The sequence below is a fragment of the Mobula hypostoma genome, chromosome 9 (genome assembly GCF_963921235.1).
Source record: "Mobula hypostoma chromosome 9, sMobHyp1.1, whole genome shotgun sequence".
Classification (NCBI taxonomy): domain Eukaryota; kingdom Metazoa; phylum Chordata; class Chondrichthyes; order Myliobatiformes; family Myliobatidae; genus Mobula; species Mobula hypostoma.
In genome coordinates, this window is record NC_086105.1 from 2091633 (window position 1) to 2108225 (window position 16593).

The 16593-nt window shown below is 44.1% G+C and overlaps 1 protein-coding gene across 12 annotated transcripts in view; it reads right to left on the minus strand.

Moving 5' to 3' along the window:
* The window catches only part of ppfibp1b (PPFIA binding protein 1b), a 255819-nt gene that overhangs the window by 121170 nt on the left and 118056 nt on the right, over window positions 1–16593 (minus strand). For 7 of the 12 annotated variants that reach the window (XM_063057586.1, XM_063057583.1, XM_063057582.1 and 4 more), the window contains 2 exons: window positions 11920–12021; window positions 8920–9012 (listed from right to left, as the gene is read on the minus strand). In XM_063057586.1, coding sequence (XP_062913656.1) covers window positions 8920–9012; window positions 11920–12021 — 195 coding nt within the window. The remainder of the gene's footprint in view (window positions 1–8919; window positions 9013–11919; window positions 12022–16593) is intronic. The other 5 variants (XM_063057590.1, XM_063057585.1, XM_063057591.1 and 2 more) reach the window with 1 other exon arrangement.

Sequence of the window (16593 nt, forward strand, 5' to 3'; positions counted from 1 at the left end):
TGAAAGGAAGCTGGCGACTAATATAAAAGGTACTAAAAGCTCTTTTAAGTATATAAAGGGTAAAAGAGAGTTGAGGGTAGATATAGGACCAATAGAAAATGACATTGGAGATACTGTAATGAGAGACACAAAGATGGCAGAGGAACTGAATGCATATTTTGCATCAGTCTTCACAGTGGAAGACATCTGCTGTATACTGGACATTCAACAGTGTCAGGAAAGTGAAGTTTGTGCAGTGAAAATTATGACTGAGAAGGTGCTCTGGAAGCTTAATGGTCTGAGGGTGGATAAATCTCCTGGACATGATGGAATGCACCCTTGGGTTCTGAAGCAAGTAGCTTGAGAGACTGCAGAGGCATTAACAATGCTTCTTCAAGAATCGATAGACTCTGGCCTTGTACCGGAAACGTTACTCCAATATTTAAAAAGGGTGGGAGGCAGTTAAAAGGAAGCTATAGACCTGTTAGACTGATATCAGTGGTTGGGAAGTTGTTGGGAATCGATAGTTAGGGGTGAGATTACGGAGTACCAGGAGGCACATGACAAGATAGGTCAAATCCAGCATGGTTTCCTGAAAGGAAAATTCTGCTTGACAAACCTACTGCGAATTTTGAGGAAATTACAAGCAGGGTAGACAAAGGAGAGTCAGTAGATGTGGTTTACTTGGATTTTCAGAAGGCCTTTGACAAGGTGCAGCACATGAGACTGCTTAGCAAGATAAGAGCCCATGGAATTACAAGAGAGTTACTAGCATGGGTGGAACAGAGTGGGAATAAAGGAATCCTATTCTGGCTGGCTGCCAGTTACCAGTGGAGTTCCACAGGGGTCAGTGTTGGGACTGCTGCTTTTTACAATGTATGTCAATGATTTGGACTACAGTATTAATGGATTTGTGGCTAAATTTGCCAATAATACAAAGATAGGTGGGGGAGCTGATAGTGCTGATGAAACAGAGAGCCTGCAGAGAGACTTAGATAGTTCAGGGGAATGGGCAAAGTGGCAAATGAAATACAATGTTGGAAAGTGTATGGTCATGCATGGTGTATGGTGGAAGAAATAAACGGGCAGACTATTATTTAGATGGGAAGAGAATTCAAAATGCAAAGATGCAAGGGGACTTGGGAGTCCTTGTGCAGGATACCTTAAAGGTTAACCTTCCGGTTGAGCTGGTGATCCAGAAGGCGAATGCAATGTTGGCATTCATTTCTAGAGGTATAGAATGTAAGAGCAGGGATGTGATGTTGAGGCTTTGTAAGGCACCCGTCAGACCACACTTGGAATATTGTGTGCAGTATTGTGCTCCTTATTTTAGAAAGGATATACTGACACTGGAGAAGGTTCAGAGAAGATTCACAAGAATGATTCCAGGAATGAAAGGGTTACCATATGAGAAACGTCTGTCAGCTCTTGGGCTGTATTCCCTGGAGTTCAGCAGAATGAGGGGGGATCTCGTAGAAACATTCCTAATGTTAAAAGGCCTGAACAGATTAGATTGGCAAAGTCATTTCCCATGGTAGGGGATTCTAGGACAAGAGGGCACGACTTCAGGATGGAAGAATGTCCATTTATAACAGATGCGGAGAAATTACTTTAGTCAGAGGGTGGTAAATCTGTGGAATTCATTGCCACAAGCAGCTGTGGAGGCCAAGTCATTGGTGCATTTAAGGCAGAAATTGATAGGTTCTTGATTAGCCAGGGCATCAAAGGGTATGGGGAGAAGGCAGAGGAGTGGGGATGACTGGAAAAATTGGATCAGCCCATGATGAATGGCGGAGCAGACTCGATGGACTGAATGGCCTACTTTTCCTGTATCTTGGGGTCTTATTGTGGGCCGAAGTGCCTGTTCCTGTGCTATACTGTTCTAAGTTCTAGGTCTGAGATAGAAAAGACTGGAAAAAGGAAGTTTGGAGCATCGGTGCTTCTCACAGCTTTGATTTGGTACCTGCTGACAATGGGTGGCATTAGACACCAACAAAGCCAAGTTCAAAGCCCACTGTGACTTGAACTAACACAATGGGGCCAGCACATGGGTAATACAGCAGGATACATTTCGTCACCATAATTCTAAATTTTGAGTGCCACAGCTTAGGCGCTGGGAGTTTGGAGATCAATCTCAATATCCCCCGTAAGGAGCCTCTGTACGTGCTGCTTGTGGAACGTATGGGTTTTCTCCTGGTCCCCCGGTTTCCACCCGCAGTCGTACTGGGTAGGTTAATTGGTCACTGTAAATTGTCCAGTCATTAGATTAGGGTTAAATGGGGGCTGTGAGGGGTTGTTGGGTGGTGCAACTCGGAAGGACAATTCTGTGCTTCATCTTTAAATAAAAATAAATTCACAAGCTGTGATGCAGAGAATCTATATTCACTGTATTCTACTGAAAACAAACAAAAAAATTACGAGGGTAAGACAATAAGAGGCATAGAGTGGATAACCAGAGACTTTTTCCCCAGGGCAGAAATGACTAATTCAAGGGAGCTAATTTTAAGGTGAATGGAGGAAAGTATAGAGGGGATGTCAGAGGTAGGTTGTTCTACAGAGTGGTAGGTGTGTGGAACGTGCTGCTGTGGTGGTGGTAAAGGAAGATACATTCGGAAAATTTTCCCATTTAAAAGTTGGAATAAATTAGTGAAGGCAAGGGAAGAGGCAACCCTGGAATTCCTTTTTATCTATCAATTCCAAACATGTTCGGGTCTGTGGCCTTGCTTTGGATTACTTCAGCACATTGCAACAACAGACTGAACAATTAAGAGCAACACACAAAAAATGCTGGAGGAACTCAGGTCAGGCAGCATCTATAGAAATGAATAAACAGTCAGTGTTTTGGCTGAGGCCCTTCTTCAGGACACAGGCAATTTAGAGCTAAATATAAACATAGCTCTACAACTGCTAAACTGTCATGCAATCCATGCTAACACAGAACAGTACGCACAGGAACAGGCCCTTCGACCCACAATATTATGCCAAGCCAATTAAATTAATAATCAAATGGCCAGCTAATTTCTTCTGCCTACACAATGTCCATATCCTTCCATTTCCCTCACATTCAAGTGCCCATCTAAATGTCTCTTAAAGGCCTCTAATATATTATAGTATTAGAAACAAGGTTAGTGAACTTGTGGCACAGATCAGTACCAAGGCACATGATTTAGTGGCCATTACAGAAACCTGGTTGCAAGGTGGAGATGACCGGCAATTAAATATCCAAGGGCATCAGGTAACACAGAAGGATAGGCAGGAAGGCAAAGGAGGTGGGGTGGCGTTCTTAATTAAGAATGAGATCAGGGCGATTGTGAGAGATGATGTAAGATCTACGGAGCAGAATATTGAGTCCATCAGGGTAGAGATTAACAATGGTAAAGGGGGAAAAAAAAAATCACTGCTGGGAGTTGTCTACAGGCCACCTAATAAAAATTAGGAGGAGGAGTCTTGGCAAAGTAGAAGTCTTAAGGAGGACTTCATAGAATGCATCCGTGATGGCTTTCTTGAGCAGCATGTTAGTGAATCTACAAGGGAAAATGCTATCTTAGATCTAGTCCCGTGCAATGAGACAGGTAAGATTAACGATCTTGTAAGTTAGGGATCCTCTTGGAAAGAGTAATCATAGTATGATTGAATTTCGCATACAGATGGAGGATGAAACAGTTAGATCTAAAACTAGTGTATTATGCTTGAACAAGGAAGACTCCAACAGGGTGAAGCAGGATGTGGCTAATGTGGATTCAGAGCACATGCTATTTGGTAGGACAGTTGAGGAACAGTGGAATACATTCAAAGAGATTTTTCACAGTGCTCAACAAAAGTATATTCCAGTCAAAAGTAAGGACATTAAGTGTGGGGAGAGCCAGCCTTGGATAACTAAGGAAATAAAAGATAGTATCAAATTAAAAGCTCATGTGTACAAAGTTGCAAAGAGTAGTGGGAGCCTGGAGGATTGGGAAAACTTTAAAAAGCAACAAAGAACAACTAAACAAGAAATAAGGAAAGGGAAGACAGAGTATGAAAGTAAATTAGCACAAAATATAAAAACAGATAGCAAAACTTTTTATGTATATATATATATATATATATATATAGTGGAAGAGGGTGGCTAAAGTCAACATAGGTCCCTTGGAAGACGTGAAGGGAAAATTGATATTGGGTGATAAAGAAATGGCTGAGGCATTGAACGACTGTTTTGTGTCAGTCTTCAAGGTGGAGGACACGTCTAATTTGCCAAAGAATGATGTTATGGACGAAATGGGAGGCAAGGACCTCGATAAAAATCACTGTCAGTAAAGAGATAGTGATGAGCAAACTAGAGGGCCTGAAGTTAGATAAGTCCCCTGGTCATGATGGGATGCATCCCAGGGTGCTGAGGGAATTGGTGGAGGTTATAGTAGACGTGTTGGTAATCATTTACCAAAACTCTCTAGACTCTGGGCAGGCCCCGGCAGATTGGAAGACAGCAAACATCACGCCACTTTTTGAAAAAGGATGTAGGCAAAAGACGGGCAACTGTAGGCCAGTTGGCTTAACATCTATAGTCGGGAAAATGCTTGAAGCTGTCATTAAGGAAGAAATAGCGAAACATTTAGAAAGGAGTGGTTCCATTAGACAGACGCAGCATGGATTCGGAAAGGGCAGGTCCTGTTTGACAAACTTACTGGAGTTCTCTGAGGACATAATGAGTGTAGTGGATAGAGGGAAGCAGGTGGATGTCATATACTTGGATTTCCAGAAGGCATTCGATAAGGTGCCACACAAGAGACTTATAAATAAGATACGGATGCATGGAGTCAGAGGAAGTGATAAAGTTTTAAGGGAATTGGGGGAATTCTCAAATTCCTGTAAATAATGGGTTAAGGTTGAGTACCGACTGTGTCTGTGTATTCTGGTTCGTAAATGGCTACATCATGTTTAAGATGATGTCTACAGTTGCTTCTTTGGAGCGAGATAAGGATTAAAGCTCACAAAGATCCACAAAAGACATCTCCTGATTTTTCACACCTTTTGGTTTCGACAAAAGACAGTTGCTGATGGAGATAAGACAGGACATTCTTTTCTTAAATAAAGCTTAAATTTGGCGGAGTCTCTTATCCAAGTTAAGAAGTTTTGCTCTATTTGAGCAGCTGGAGTGTCTATCGAAGTGATTGTTCTTTTGTATCTGTGGTCTTATAAATTGTAACAATTCTGGAAGTCAAGCAGTGAACTCGTTTGAACTGCCAGAGGGATGAGAACACTTCTCCCCCACCCCCCGATGTCGGGACCAAGTTCCCTCACCGGCTGAGCTCGAAGAAATAAACCGGTGAAAAGATAAGTAACGATCTTTTTGTGCTATGGTAATTTGGTCTGGCGAATTTAAGTTTACAGAAGTGTATTGGCATGGATAGTTGATTAGTTAACTAATAGAAGGCAAAGAGTTGGTATAAATGGGTGTTTCTCCAGTTGGCAGTCAGTGGTGAGTGGGGTGCTGCAGGGGTCGGTGCTGGGCCCACAGCTGTTTACCATTTACATCGATGATTTGGAAGGGCGGACTGAGTGCGGTATAGCAAAATTTGCTGATGACACTAATCTGAGTGGAAAAGCAAATTGTACAGAGAATGTGGAGAGTCTGAAGAAGGATATAGATAGGTTAAGTGAGTGGGGCAAGGTCTGGCAGATGGAAAACAATGTTGGTAAATGCGAGATCATCCACTTTGGAAGGAATAATAGAAGAGCAGATTATTATTTAAATTGTGAAATATTGCAGCATGCTGTTGTGCAGAGGGACTTGAGAGTGCTTGTTCATGAATCCCAAAAAGTTGTCTTGCAGGTCCAACAGGTTATTAAGGCAGCAAATGGAATGTTGGCCTTCATTGCTGGAAGGATTGAAATCAAGAGCAGGGAGGTCATGCTGCAACTATACAGGGTACTTACTGGTGAGGCCGCACCTGGAGTACTGGGTGCAGTTCTGGTCTCCATAGATATACTGACTTTGGAAGGATATACTGACTTTGGAGGCAGTGCAGAGGTGGTTCACCAGGTTGATTCCAGGGATGAAGGGGTTAACCTATGAGGAGAGATTGAGTTGCCTGGGACTATACTCTCCGGAATTCAGAAGAATGAGTGGGGATCTTGTAGAAACATACAAAATTTTGAAAGGAATAGATAACATAGAAGTAGGAAAGTTGTTTCCACTGGTAGGTGAGACTAGAACTAGGGGACATTGCCTCAAGATTCAGGGGAGAAGATTTAAGACAGAGATAAGAAGAAACTGTTTTTCCCCCAGAGAGTGGTGAATCTGTGGAATTCTCTGCCCAAGGAAGCAGTTGAGGCTTCTTCACTAAATATATTTAAGATACAGTTAGATAGATTTTTACATAGTAGGGGAATTAAGGGTTATGGAGAAAAGGCAGGTGGATGGAGCCGAGTTTACGAACAGATCAGCCATGATCTTATTGAATGGCAGGGCAGGCTCGATGGGCCAGATGGCCTACTCCTGCTCCTATTTCTTATGTTCTTATTAGTCGCTACCACCACCCCAGGCAGTGCATTCCAGGCACCTGCCCCTCAAATCTCCTTTGAACCTACCCCCTCTCACCTTAAATGCATGCCATCTGGTATTAGACATTTCAATCCTGGGAAAAAGATACTAACTGTTTACTCAATATATGCCTTTCATAATCTCACCAATCTATCTCCTTTCAGCTTTCACCGCTCCAGAGAAAACAACCGAAGTTTGTCCAACCTCTCTGTAAATCCAGGCAGCATCCTGGTAAACCTCTTCTGCACCCTCTCCAAGGTCTTGACATCCTTCCTATAATGAGGTGACCCAAACTGTATGCAATACTCTAGATTTGGCCTAACTAGAATTTTATAAAGCTGCAACACAACTTCCTGACTTTTGAACTCAAGGTCTCAACTTATAAAGGCAAGCATGCCACATGCTTTCTTAACCACAGCATTAAACCGTGTAGCCACCTTTGGGGAGCACTTTAAGATCTGAAGGTTTGGAGATTATCGAGTCTCTTCAAATGCAAGTACATTTAACGTTTAAGAAAGCAGCCTCTAGGCAAGCAAATAGATCCTGTTTGTTTGAACCAAAAGTTGCTGCAGCTCACTACAAACCAAAGCACAGGCAAAACAGATTTGGTAACAACACAGTAAGGTTGTGTGTGAAGCCATGTCTTTCTTTGAGTGCCCTACACTTCATGCTGGACTGATAAAATTTGGGAGTATAGTGGTGCATTAAGTAGAGCCACTGCCAAACACCAGCAGAAATACAGGTTTAATCTTGCCCTCAGGTGCTGTCTGTGTGGACTTTGCACGCTCTTTGTGACTGCCAATTTCTTCTCTCTTCTCCCCTCTTCTGTCAGGCAGAAAATACAAATGCCTGGAACTATGTTCCACCATGTGTGGATGTTGCAACAAGGCAAGGGTTAAGATCATGTCTAGGCGAGGTTAGCTTAGCCTAGTCAAGAAAGGATTTTGAAGCACACAGCTTCCCATTGCACAGCAGAGGACCAGAGCTATTTGGCATACTGAGACAAGGATGTGATTGAAGAATGTAAGACACACGCCAAGAGACAATTACTTTACTGACTTAAAAGTATCATCAGTTGTTAGTTTGTAGCTTTTATTGACTTTTAATGCCAGTATTGTGAATGACCATTTATCTTGGGGGAAAGAAAGAATTTTGACCAATATCAGTAACTGCAAGTCAATTCTATACGAGTATTCCTCTGTTCAGACTTCTGAACAATGTGATGACTGGACCCGTAGGCTGTTCTCCCTGTGCACTAGTAAACAAAGTGTGATTGAGGAACGAGTGCAGGTTTTCAGAGACTAGCTCATCGGCAACGACACTGCTCAAAGACAGTTTCTATCTCGACATTTTAAGGCGAGAATGCTTTCTACAATGATAAGATGGACTCCTGACCTCACCATCTCCCTCATGACTTTGCATCTTACTGTTTATCTGTACTTCATTTTCTCTGTAACCATTACACTTACTCTGCATTCTGTTATTGCTTTACCTGGTAGTACGTCAATGCACTGTGTAATGAACAGTGTGCAAGGCAAGCTTTCTTGTTACATGAAAGCCATTTTGGGCTCCTCTTCTATTCCAATGAATTGAGTGTTAGCAGGTTAATTGCCCCGAATGTAGCTAAATGGAAGAACACTTGGTGGGGAAGCTGATGGGAATATAGGGGGTTTAAAAGAACTGAATGTAGCATTAATGTGAAGGGGTGGTTAATGGTTGGCATGGATTCAGTTGACCAAAGGGATCATTTCCACGTTCATTATTCCAGTTCTGAAATAATTTTACACTATTAAGTCAGTGAAAATAAATCTGATTCAGAAGTACAGAAAGAATCACTGGGGACAGCTCAGATTAAACTGGAGCTATGAAAGGATACAAATGTTGGAAAGTGAACCCAGCAGTTTCTGATTTTCTCCACATGGTAGAACCATCAAGCTTTAACCATTGATTTTGTTTTGTAATCAAGGAGGCAACGTTTAATTCAGGGCGGCACGGTAGTCTAGCCGTTAGTGCCAGCAACCACAGCCGTCTGTATGTTCTCCTCATAACTGTGTGGGTCACCTCCAGGTGCTCTGGTTTCCTCCCACATTCAGTCAGTAGATTAATTGGTCACATGGGTATAATAGGCAGCACAGGCTCATTAGGCCAGAAGGGCTGTGTTACATTTTGTAATTCCTAAAACTAATGGAAAGAAAAACATGGAAGGCTGGGAGAACGTGTATGCCTCGTTTTACTTTAGTGAGGTGTTCAAATATGACACGGTGGCCATTCATGCATTTCATACATAAACCATAATGAATTATGTAAACAAATGCCAAATCAAATAGATTTACAGTATCACTCAAATATTACTGAACTATTAAACATAGTACAGGCTTATTAACATGCTGTATCTTTAAAAAGAAAAAAACCCTTACCTTGGTTGACTTGAGCTTTTTTTCAAACTGAACTCTTTCATTTTCCATGTCAACCACCTTCATCCTCAGATCATTAACCTCTTGATACAACCCCTAAAGGAGATGCAATTTCAAAGCATGTTGAGACTGATCTCAATTAGTCATCGTGACTGATGCACACATTTATGAGAAAATTGTGGTAATATTCAAACATTTCCAATGATCATTAAAGTTAACTCATCAATATGGAACCAATGCCTATGCAGAAATGTGAAAATACTCCCAGTTCCTTTTCAAAAATATTCATCAACTCCTGCCAGTTATATTCAACCAGGTGCCCCAAATGTAAATCATCATCATAAAAAGTTTCATAATGCAAATAATACAAACGTGATGGGTATGGGAGACATTTTCTGAGCAAGTTAGAATCAACCAATGACAAGCTGAAATATACAGAAGCAGCTTGGAATTTGTTAATTAGATTAAATGAACTGCAGAAATATGTAGGTTTCATACAGCCATGTCACATATCAAACTAAGCTGCAGATCTGCTTAGATACTTTTGTACATTATATAATTGTTCAAATTGCTAAACAATCATGCTTAAAAATGTAAATACTCATTCCCCACATTTTAACCACAGCAGGCATGCATTCTAAACCAATGATGGAATTTATCAAATTAAACACAGATGTTATATTCTTTGAGGTTCTAATTAAAGTCAAAACACATTATTTACTTCACGTGCATGGATAAACAGCTTGGCAAAGTCAGTGTCCATGAATATTTTCGAATTGTTTAAGCAATGGAACAGTGGAAGCATGCCTGACTTACAGACATTTACAAGTTTCTTTCAATCCATCTCAGAATACAAGCAGCAACTCATGCTTCAGATGTCCGACACAACAGGAACACATTACATGGACGTTAGTTACTGCTCCACAAAGCTCTCCATGCAGCTCCATCTCATTAATACTGTTTTTTTTAATTCTGTTGGCAGCCAAGCTCAATTTGGCATCTATTCAACTGAAAGATTGATTTTTATTTTCCACCCTCATTGCTTGGTGCCTGCCCTGTCCCTTCACCGCCTCTTCCTCAACTATTTTTCACCATAGTGAGGTGATGGTACAATTGGACTGCTCACTTTCCACCACTTTAGGAACTCAAAGGAACCACAACGCTCCCCATGGTTTTCAATGGTCATACGCTGCTCATCTTCGACTTGCTCTCAACCATTGCCCACTGGTCTTCTCAGGTTTACCACTGTCTTGCACTGGTTTCACAGGAGCTTCAGGGGAAGGTGATGATGTGGGTTAGGGTTTTGGGAGAGGAGGAGAAGGGGAAAGCAAGAGAAATCTACTGGAGAAAGCGGGACTAATAGTGAAAAAGAGAAATGAGAAAAGTGCCGGTGCATACCAAATTTAGCAAAGACCAAGTACAAAAGGGAAAGCAGGAGCTGGAACTGCTCCCCGACCTTTAATCCAATTACATAGCTACTCAGGAGGCTCCACAACGTTTGCTAAGCTTGTAACATGAATGCCAACTATAGCTTATTAATAAACTCCTGCCAGATCTATACAATCAAAGCAACTCTTAAAGAATGCCAAACAACAGTAGATACAAATTCAACATATTGCATTTGACCAAGATGACTCTCAAAGTTTTCTGGAATTAAACAAGGCAAATATAAAGATTAACTTTATTTGTCTCATGTACACTGAAACACACAGTGAAATGTGTCACTTGCCTGAAATCATCGAGGATAGTACTGAGCAACCTGCAAGTGTCACCATGTCTTTGCCGCCGACATAGCATGCCCACAACTCACTAACCCTAGCCGAATATCTTCGGAATTTGTCTTACGTCTTATGAAATGAGAGAGGAAACCAGAGGAAACTTACATGGTCATGAAGAAAACGTAGAGACAGCAGCAGGAATCAAACCCCAATCTTTACAGTTAGCACTGTAAAGAGATTGTGCTAACCACCACACTATAGTGTCGTCCCATATGGAGGTCACTTCACTTAACTGAAACTTGTCATTTTATCCTTCAGTTAAATTTAAAATGCTGTACGCTGTTTTGAGCACACTATCAAAAGGGCAGTGTTGAGAAAAATCATTGAGATGGCCTGTTAGAATGCAGGAAAATGAAGGGCATGTGGACTGATAATTAAAACAAGAGTGATATCGTTCAGAATAGGTTAAGGGAGTCAATAAGGTGTTAGAGTGGGGAAGGTACACATTTCACTCTTGCTCTATTTGGAATAGGAAGATGGGCAAGAAACAGAGCTAGAGAAAGTAATACATTTCATAGCTTTCCGTCATGGCTTAGACAGAATGCATACTGCTGTTAAATAAATAAAGTTCAGCGAAACTGTCAGCCATCTCTAAAAGGTCACCAGACTAAAACATGTCTCTCCAGGCCCACCAAATATTTCCAACATTTATTTATTTAGAGAAACAGCACAGAACAAGCCCACCTGGCCCAGTGAGCTGTGCTGCCATCAACCCACCGATTTAACCTTCACTTAATCACAGAGCAATTTACAATGGCCACTTAACCTACTAGCTTTTGAGCTGTGGGAGAAAAATATAGCACCCCAAGGAAACCCATGTGGTCATGGGGGGCGGGGGGGGAGGCGTGAAAACTCTTTACAGATGACGTCAGGATTGAACTCTGATGGTCTGAGCTGTAACAGTGTCTCGCTAACTGCTATGCTACCGTGGTGTCCTGTGTACTTCCATTTTTATACATCACTATGTTTTTCCAGCAGCTGCAATATTCTCAGTGAATTATATGGTGTGTGAATGTGGTCAAAAAGCCATTTTCAACTTTTAACACTTCCCACTGATCAGTAACAAGCTGCTCACAAGTCAGGAGCCAAAACAAGACACTTGGTCTAACGATACAGGGTAAAGGCAGCAGTAATAGCTGGATTGAAAGACCTTCCTGCCTTAAGCCATCCAGATCAATGAGAGATGTCATGCATGGCAACACTGCATCCCCTGTCATGCAGTCACCTCTTGATCCCCAAACTGGGACCTCTTTTCCTGGAATAATGCTAGCTCCACTTCCACCTTTTCCATCTGCCGCCTCAGTTCTGTTATTAGGTAAATCAGTGACTGTAGATCACAGGGCAAATTAAAGAGGAGAAAGTGCTCTCAATAAAACAAGTTGTGGAAAGAAATTTAAATTCAAGGTGTACGGGGTCTTTCTTTTGTTACATTTAAAATGGCGACTTTGTTATGTTAATCTGGGGAATGCGGCTTTGTTGTGCTTTAACGCTGAAGAGAGTTTGCGCTAACAGTTTGTTTTACTTTAAAATGAGATAACAGGGTTCTATTAGCCAATGGGTGGTTATGTATCGTTTTGTTTTCGGATACCATGCTGTATGATATGACTGTGGACTGAGTTTTGGCAGGGAGTCGGAGGAGAGACGAGGAAGACCGCGGACGTGTGGAGAGGCTCCGGTCGATCACTCAGGGTGGTCCCGAGCCATGAGTCGACGGAATTCGGGTGGTCGTCTGAAGTCGAATTGAGCTCCAACGGTAGCGCGCAAAGAACTTGGACTTTGATAAGTGTTGGCGCCTTTTTTTTTCATTACTTTCCTCTCTGTATCAAATGTATATTAATGTCATAGAATTAGTAATATCTATAAAGTGTATTTGTTAAAATTTACTGGGTGTGCTGGCTGATGATTGATGTTTGTGATTGATTCGGGCGGCGACTGACCCTGTGGGGAGTGTTGAGGCGGGTGCTGGGCTGGATTTCCCCTAGACATACACAAGCCAATATAACGGAACGTTACAAGTGGGGGCTCGTCCGGGATTTGGACTTTTCGGGAAAGTTGTACTTGTCGTTGTGGTAAGTGGTGTGAAGATGGATCGAGATAAGATTGTAAGTTGGTGTGAATTGGAGGAGGTACCAGTGAATCATGCATGTGTGGTAAGCGGGGTCGATTATCGCATTCCGGCAGAGGTACTGGTGCGAGGGTTGAGTTTGATTAAAGGTATCGGGCAGGTAGAACTTGTAGCTAGAAGGGGTGGGAAAGAACTGGAGGCTAGCTGGATGTTGGTGCGGACGAGTGCCGATGTCATGACTTTGGAACTACCAGCGACAGTCCATGCCCCGGTGGAGGCGGGGCCGTGGGGTCTCCACACTCTCCCCGAGGACGCAAGTGAGGAGGTGCCAAAGGAGGAGGAGCTAGATGAGGCCCCAAGGGAGGTGCCAGTAGCCAGGGGTGGAGGTGTGGAGTGGGAAGATTTGGCCAGGCCCGGCCCCCATGGGTGGGATGAGACTGCCGAGTTAACGGCTGCCATTACCTCCCTGGCGAGAAGGGTTGAGGGGCACCGCCCGAAGCTGAGAATTTTCTCGGGAGCCAAGCCCACCCCGGAAGGGGAGGATGACTATGATACCTGGGTTGAAGATACATCCCAATTGTTAGAGGTGTGGCCAGTTTCGGATGAGGAAAAGAGACAGCGATTGGTGGAAAGCTTAAGGGGCGGGGCAGCCCGGGTGGTCCGCGATCTGAGAGCGGCACGCCCCTTGGCTTCCCTATCGGAGTGTTTGGACGCTTTGGAGGAAGTGTTTGGACTGTCAGGGGATCCCTGGCGGCATTTAGCAGAGTTTCAACGGATGGGGCAGAGAAGAGGGGAAAAGCTCTCAGACTATGCTTTCAGGCTGGAAGGAAAGCTTACGGGGTTGCTGCGACAAGGGGTAGTGAAGGAGGATGAAGTGGTGGAGTTAAGGATGAGCCAGATATGTAGCGGTTCCCAGGAGGATGACAGAGTGGCTTGGAGTGTACGGCAGTCATTTAAGCAGAGCTCCCCTCCATCATTCGGACAGCTGATCCGAGAGGTACGGGCCGTGGAGTGTGCTTTGGGCTGACCAGGGGGCTCGGACCCTCAGGGACGGTCTTCAGCGGTTCAGGAGGTGGTAGTCGGGGTGAGACCAGAGAAATCCAAGGGGTCTCCGGGGTGCCGTATTGGGAGGAGAGAGGCAGCGAGTAGTGGGTGCTATAACTGTGGAGGAGAGGGGCATTTCCGCCGGGAATGTGAGTGGCCGGGGGTGTGCTACCGCTGTGGGGAAGCTGGCCACTTGCGGAAGGATTGTGAGAGACGAGATGCGCCGAGGGGGGAGGGCCCCCGGGCCACTAAGAAGGGAGAGGTGTCGGGAAACTTAGAGGCTCAGTGAGGGAACAGACTGGAGTCTCAGGAGGAACACGTTCCCAGAAAACCGCTATGGAACCCCAGAAAGAACAAGCCCAAATTCCTGATGGACTGGTGGGACCCCATTCCAGCGTGTCCCTACGGATAGAGGGAATCTTTGCGAAAGCCATCCTTGACACCGGGTCGCAGGTTACCTTACTGTACCGGTCGTTCTACAACAAATATCTGAAACATCTGGCAGTCACTCCGTTTAAAGCATTGGAGATTTGGGGCATAAGTGATGGTGATTACCCGTACGATGGATACTTGTCAGTGAGATTGGAATTTTCGGAGGGAGATGTGGGAGTATCGGAAGCCTTTGAGACGCTGGTGTTGGTTTGTCCGGACCCGGTGGAGACCGGTGGTGCTGCCCTGTTGGTGGGGACCAACTCCCCTCTGGTGCGACGGCTCTTGGGAGCCTGTAAGAAGCGGGGGGGGGGGGGGGCGGGGAAGGAGAACTTTTTGGAGACCCTCTCGGTACACCCCGTGTTCCGAGCGGTGTACGAAGGAGTGAGTGACCTCCAGGGGCTGGATCCTGAGTGCAAACGAGGGACGGTGTGGTGCACTCAGGTGAGGCCTAAGGTGATACAGTTGGGGAGGCAGCATTAGTGATGGGGACCCCCAGATTACCACCGGGCAAGGCCCTGCTAGTAGACACCCCCGACGACCTGGAAAGGGAGTCCTGGTTCCCGGCTGGGGCGCTAGTGAGACCTGAATTGCAGAGGCCCTCAGCTGTACAGGCACGGCGGATGGGGGTGATGGTAAGGAACATCACAGAGAGGGAGATCACCTTTAAGCGTGGGATGCCCCTTGCGCACTTGTTCCCGGTGACGGTGATGTCCAGCGCCCACGTGAAGCCCACTGGAGGGAAACTATTGGGAAACGGGGGGGGGGGGGGCAGCTGACTGAGGAGGCCTTTAATTTTGAAAACTCCCCTGTACTGCAGGAGTACAAGGAGCACTGGTGAACTCTGTTAACGTCATGAGGGCATGACTTTTTGTGGTGGCGGGGAGTGTGTACGGGGTCTTTCTTTTGTTACATTTAAAATGGCGACTTTGTTATGTTAATCTGGGGAATGCGGCTTTGTTGTGCTTTAACGCTGAAGAGAGTTTGCGCTAACAGTTTGTTTTACTTTAAAATGAGATAACAGGGTTCTATTAGCCAATGGGTGGTTATGTATCGTTTGTTTTCGAATACCATGCTGTATGATATGACTGTGGACTGAGTTTGGGCAGGGGGTCGGAGGAGAGACGAGGAAGACCGCGGACGTGTGGAGAGGCTCCGGTCGATCACTCAGGGTGGTCCCGAGCCGTGAGTCGACGGAATTCGGGTGGTCGTCTGAAGTCGAATTGAGCTCCAACAGTAGCGCGCAAAGAACTTGGACTTTGATAAGTGTTGGCGCCTTTTTTTTCATTACTTTCCTCTCTGTATCAAATGTATATTAATGTCATAGAATTAGTAATATCTATAAAGTGTATTTGTTAAAATTTACTGGGTGTGCTGGCTGATGATTGATGTTTGTGATTGATTCGGGCGGCAACCGACCCTATGGGGAGTGTTGAGGCGGGTGCTGGGCTGGATTTCCCCTAGACATACACGAGCCAATATAACGGAACGTTACAAAGGTAAATTTATCAAAGTACGTATATACCACCCTATACTACCCTGAGATTAATTTTTTTTGGAGACATACTCAGTAAATCCAAGAAACACAACAAAATCAATGTAAGACCACACCCAGTGGGATGGGCATACAACCAATGTAAGAATACCAAAGAAAAAGAAAAATAATAAGTAAGTAATAATTATAGAGAACATGAAACGAAGCATCCTTAAAAGCGAGTCCATAGATTGTGGAAACAGTTCAGTATTGGGGTGAGAAGTTGAGTGAAGTTATTCCCTTTGGTTCAAGAATGGTTGAGGGGTAATAACTGTTCCCAAATCTGTTGGGGAGGGGTCCTTGATGATGGATGCTGCTTTCCTGTGACAAGTCAATACACTCTCTACTACATATCTATTGAAGTTTGTCGAAGTTTTAGATGTCATGCATCTTCACAAACTTAAGAAAGTAGAGGCATAGGTGTTCTTTCTTTGTAATAGCACTTACGTCCAGGACAGATCCTCTGAAATGATAACACCAAGAAATTTAAAGTTGGGGACCTCCCCACCTTGATTCCTGATGAGGACTGGTTCATGGACTTCTGGTATCCTCCTCCCAAAGTCAATAACCAGCTCCTTGGTCTTGCTGACATTGAGTAACAGGTGTTGTTATGGTACCACGAAAGCAGATTTTCAGTCTCCTTCCCATATACTGATTCATGCTACATTTGATTTGGTCAACAACAATGGTCTCAACCTGTTGTGCCAGTAGACAAATTTGAGAGGATCCAAGTCACTTCTCTGGCAGGAACAGATGTTTCATCACCAACCTCAAAGCACTTCACAATGAATGCAATAGTCATTGAGGCAGGTTTCACAAGTTCCACA